General features: G+C 41.8%; 1 protein-coding gene across 1 annotated transcript; it reads right to left on the bottom strand.

The window, feature by feature from the left end:
- LOC8066301 (putative glutaredoxin-C14) lies at window positions 1,523–2,241 on the bottom strand. Its single transcript, XM_002442212.2, has one exon. The coding sequence runs from the start codon at window positions 2,092–2,094 to the stop codon at window positions 1,771–1,773; it is 324 nt and encodes a 107-aa protein (XP_002442257.1). The 5' UTR covers window positions 2,095–2,241; the 3' UTR covers window positions 1,523–1,770.

Below are 5,754 nucleotides of genomic sequence, written 5' to 3'. Positions count from 1 at the left end.
AATGTTTTCTATATTAACATAAATGCACATCCTATGGCACCATATCAGATTAGTCGGTCCCTCTGATCATAATGGAAGTTCCGTTACTTAGCAAAATGGTACAATTAATGCATCATTATTAAGATAATTAGAGGGATATATCTTTTTTGACAACACATCTGTAGACGCGCGTGTTTCATTAAGATGGAGTATAACAAGTGGAATTACAAAGCACAAGCACAAGTGCAAGTACGAGCAAGTAGCATTGACACACAGGCGCTGCCTAGAGGCAACACTGACCTCCCCATGGAGGTTAATTGGCTTCCAGAGCCCTGAGTAGAGACTACATTTTGAGAGTTTCATGACCTAGAAGAGTCCCAAAACCCTAAGCAAACTAAACAGCGCCGCTAGAATGCTGTAGCTAGCCAGCCGCTTCGTTGAAGCGCTACCTGTTCACGCACCATTGCTTTGTGCCTCACTATCAAAAAGCATGTGTTGCAATGCACATGCGTAAAATGAGAATTTAGTTAAATCCACATCAAAACTACCCACCTCCATTGAAAGGTAATATATAAAGTATCTCTAATTTGCATTAAATAACTTCACATATATCATCATTAAAAAACTAAAATAAGTCCTTAGACTACATCTGAATTAGCCCACATATGATATTATAAATAATACCATAAAGTACCCTATATGGATAAATATTAAATGGAATCCACCTTCTAAATGAAATTATGAGAAAACATAGGAAAGTAGCAGTTTTTCAAATCAAAATTCTGCACATCTATTGAGCACGTCCCTATATTTGTCAGAAATATAATATTTATATGTAAAGGCTTTTATGTTCTTTTCTGCTAGTACACATGAATCTAAATTTTGTTGTTTTTGTATGTATTTTTATAAACCAATTTGTATATTAAATTTTTGACATGTCACGCTATGGATGCAATATGGATATGCTAATTTTCAAAGTTTTTGAGAAACACTCTAAGTTGGGGAGAAAAATCCGTGGGATGGTGAATTTGTGAAAAACGTACGTTTCATATAATTCCACCATGAAGTTGTGGCTTCCGATCCATTGAAAATTTCTGGCACTACAATATCAAAAAGTAACTCATATTAAAGTAAATATACATAGTGTATGACACCATGTAGATCAATTATATATATATACATACATACATACTACACTCCACAAAAGCAAATTATATTTGTTGCCACATTTTAGATAAATTCATATTTACTTGTCGTCAATAATGATCAAACTAAGAAATAAAATGCACGATATGCAAGATTATATGTAATAATATGTAGACGTACATTATATTCATAAGAAATGTCGTCACCAATATATTTACTTAATTAACTCTCTCATACATATATTAAAAAACCCGTCAAGAAGGGTCGATCGATCAGTACACGCACTCACACCATATATAGCAATTAATTAGAAAGAAAACATCATAAAGGATTCGAAGCTATAGAACGAAGACGAAATTAGAAGCTAGCTAGCTTCAAAAGCATGCATGCTTGAAGCTCGCAGAAAGTTATTTTTGCCTTAATTATTGCTGTCAACTCGATGATCAGAAGAACAGGACGTCCGGGAAAAACCTGCCCTTGACACTACTAATTAATTAACCATCATGCATCCTGGTATACTCTTCGATATGATATAGATCTGTTTTATTTTCTCACGCACCGATCGACGCACGTACGTACGCAGCGTATATATATGCATGCATGGCCAGCAATGCACGTATTACGCGTGCTGGATCTGGTGTCTAGCTAGACCCAGAGCGCGCCAGCGTTCATGAGCATGGGCACGAGCTCGCCGGCGAGGTGGAGCGACATGACGCTGTTGGTGCCGCCGACGAGCTTGCCGCCGATGAAGACGGCGGGGACGGCGGCGGAGCCCCTGCCGCCGCCGAGCATCTTGAGCAGGGCGCGCTCCATGTCCTTGCCCCTGGGGTCTCTGTCTAGCTCGTGCACCAGCGCGTTCACGCTCAGGTCCGCCACCAAAAGCTGCGTCACCGAGTGGCACATGCAGCAGCTGCTCAGCGTGAACACCACCACCGCACGCTCCGACGCCAGCTGCATCACACGCTCCATTATACTATTGATTTGATCTCTCTCTCTCTCTCTCTCTCTCTCTCTCTCTCTCTCTCTAAAAACAGTGAACAAGCTCCTGCTAGCTGTGGATGCACGTTGTCGTGGAGATGGAGTATGGAAGACTACTGATGGTTTGGGAGCACAGGGGTGGCTGGGTTTTTATAGAGTTTGCAGAGGCTGCTAGCTAGGTTTCCCATAACGGGTCCGGGTCTACTACCACACTCGATCTGCATGCATGGAATTTATCAACTTTTTCGAACAGCCCAGCACGATCTAGTTTGCTGAGTACTGAACGAAGAGCTAGCTGATCTCGGAGCTTCTGGATCGGAAAAAGCAAAATGTTCCAAGGAATCAATAAGCTGGAAGATATATACGTACAAACAGTAGTGTGGCTAACTAGTTGTAGAGCTAACTAGCTAGCTAGGACCATACATAAAACACGCATGTGGTACATCTTTGACTTGGAAAGATATATATACTAAAGTAATGAGTTCAAGGTACCGTTATTTGAAGATTTGGATCCAAAATGCTCTGTGGTTTGCTCATATTGCTTTGTTGAAAAAGGATGGTGTGCATGCATATGAGACCGATCAATTTAGGTGTTGGGATAATGCATTAGCCGTGTTTCCAACAGGGACCAAGGAATATATCTTTGGAATTGTGTTGTATTGACCAAGCTATGAGAATCTCACAAAACCTACACTTTTTCCTGCTCTTAGATCTGATTTCGTCATTCAATAATGTTCTGCAAACTATTTGACTTGATCGATCAATTTCATGTGCTAATTAAAGAAATTGTTCTGCACAGAGAAAGGGTTACCTTCGCAAAGTACCATGCCATGCAACATAATACGAGGACATGATTCAAATGGGTTAGGATCTAGGTTAGTTCACCAAGCCTATACATCAATCCTAGAGTTATTGTGGCTAATACTGGCCTCCAATTATTCCAAATAAATTTTAAAAAACCCATTATTTATGTGCACGTACATATATATGGGGAAATGGAGAAACTTTAGCCCCACTTTGCTAGTTGAAGTAGATCATGTGTGTATATGGGGAAGTGGAGAAACTTTAGTCCCGCTTTGCTACTTAAAATGGAGGATGACGTTGCCTAAATAGGGAAGCCCTATTCACTTCACCAAGTCTAGCTAGTGTGGAGAGAAAGAAGGGAACTCCACATGTGCTCCTTCGCAAGGCGACCACAGCGAAGGGCACACGCATGATGTGCCACTTTCATGAATTGGCTACCAAAATTTGACTCGTGACCTTTTGTGGGAGCGCAGCCTCCTTTTGAAGTTTTAGTTTTTGGTTACTTTTAAGTTTGCAAATTGGAAACCTAGTTGGTTTTATACCATGATCGGGACAACACAAGATCATGCAAGACATGCCTGCAAATAACCTATCTGCCACCACCTGAAACATGTCTATTTGAGTTACGGTTTTGCCTCTTTTCTGCTACTGTGCCAATGTTGTAGCATCTCCATCCCGAGCGCCTACATGCACGGGCGACCAGGAGAGCAGATCTTTGAAATTGCTCGTTGTTACAATCCTACTTGGAAGAGGGAGAATCAAGTTTTTTGGAAAGCGCCTTCCCGCTTCTTGAGACCACCATGACGGCCCGTCTTTCATCAAGTCAAACGTACGGTGCCATGTGCCATCGTCTCGCCACCAAAGAGGCACATTAGTGAGACAGTGACCATACCGACAATTGTATAGTTTCTTATTTTTAAAAATGAGAAATTGTTTTGTTAATTGTGTAAGAAGATTTGGATTAAAGAACTTCAGTGTGTTGAGTGTTACTCTTACAAATGAACTTCCAATTCTGGAGTCGGTGTGTCACTACGAGAAACCAAAATTTTGGCTCATGACAAAAACTTAACTACAAGCCTAACTAAACCCTACTTGTGCTATTTTTACACTTTTTATGAGTTAACTATCTGAATAACTGTACACATCCTTATAAAAAACTGTACACATTAAATTTAATCGAATATGGCCCATATATAGGCCACAGGAATGTGAATTTTATATGTGTCAATTTCTTGTTAACTCCCGATGTGCCTAGCTAGCTAGCTAGTTCTAGGTGCAGCAATGGAATAGACTGAAAGCAAAAGCACAAGGAACATTCTTCAGAGATAGATAGATAGGGCCAGGGCACTAGGTCTCTCTTTTTTGTCTTCACAAATAAAATCGAGCACAAGAGAATCAACCAATCAGGTTAGGGAAAATGTCTTGATTAATTGGAGAAAATGAAGGGAGTGGCAGAAAATAAAAGAATATATTAATGATGATATGATTTCGCCGTGTCGTCGTTATTAGCTTGCTATTGCTGGATGCCACTTGTGTGCCTGTGCAAATCACATGCGCCAGTCGGATATCAAGTTGATCAATCGATCTTAGAAGATAAATCCGCTTTATCAAAAAAAGGAAGAAGATAAATCTAAATAAAAATAAATATGTTCATCTCCTTTTTTCTCTCCTCTCCTATAGTAGAACACCATAATACTTCGTTCGACCTACACTATGTTTTTGTCAGTTTGTCACTGCCTAGACATTTAGAGTCTGTTTGGGACTGCTCTGCTCTAGTTTTTTCCTATTATGCTCCACCAACTCCACCATGGAGCAGCTCTACTGTGAGATTTTTTTTAGCAGTTTGTCCTATTTAACACGCAGCGTACCTCTAGCTCCACTTTTGTGGGTTTTTTGACAAAGGTATAATATGCCCCTGATCCTCCTCCTCCTTCGCTCGTGTTGTGCACTTCCTTGCAGTGACCCCCTTGCATTGGAGTCTGCAGCCTGCCCTAGGAAGGAGTGGTCGGCGGGCTGTGGCCTCGCTACAAATGGTCTAGGCAGTTGTGGGTTGGCTAATCTCGGCCACTACAGGAAGGCCAGCTGGGGCATTACCAAAGCTAGGTTGAGACGGGTGCTGCAAAGGAGGGGGCAGGGTTGTAGGAGGATGCGACCACTAGCGATGGATGAGGGGGCCCAAGGGAGCCCGATGGCGCTGGTTGTGGCGGGCGGAACAGGGGCGGCAATCGATGCTAGGGTTTGTGGGGGAGGAGAAGTGTCGAGAGAAGGAGCATTGCTGGGGAAAAATGTCATAGGCGGAGTGAAAGGTCCTAATATGGCTAGAGGGGGGTGAATAGTCTATTTAAAAGTTCTACAAAAACACTAGAGCAAGAGGTTAGTAAATAACAAAGCGAAGATTTTTGCTCTAGCTCTAATGGGGTGTTTGCAAGCCACCTACCCAACAATTCTAGTTGCTATGATCACTATGCACACAAGAACTAAGTCTCTACTTACACAAGAGAGCTACCTAAAGTTTCTATACAAGAAGTAAGCTACTCTAGTTTGCAAGAAAGTAAGAGAGAGAGTTTGATCTTTATACCACCACGTAGAGGGGATGAACCAATCACAATATTATGAAGTCCAATCACCGGGAGAAATCCAATCAACAAACACAATGGAGACACAAGATTTTTCTCCCGAGGTTCACGTGCTTGCCGGCACGCTACGTCCCCGTTGTGTCGACCAACACTTGGTGGTTCGGTGGCTAAGAGGTGTAGCACGAACCTCGTCCTCACTAGGACACCACAAGAACCTACCCACAAGTGAGGTAACTCAATGACACAAGCAATCCACTAGAGTTACCTTTCG

This window comes from Sorghum bicolor, chromosome 8 (assembly GCF_000003195.3).
Source record: "Sorghum bicolor cultivar BTx623 chromosome 8, Sorghum_bicolor_NCBIv3, whole genome shotgun sequence".
NCBI lineage: Eukaryota > Viridiplantae > Streptophyta > Magnoliopsida > Poales > Poaceae > Sorghum > Sorghum bicolor.
This window is presented reverse-complemented; position numbering and strand designations above follow the sequence as displayed.

Coding starts and splice junctions, on each gene's coding strand:
- LOC8066301 (XM_002442212.2), bottom strand. CDS start 2,094: ATGGAGCGTGTGATGCAGCTGGCGTCGGAGCGTGCGGTGGTGGTGTTC.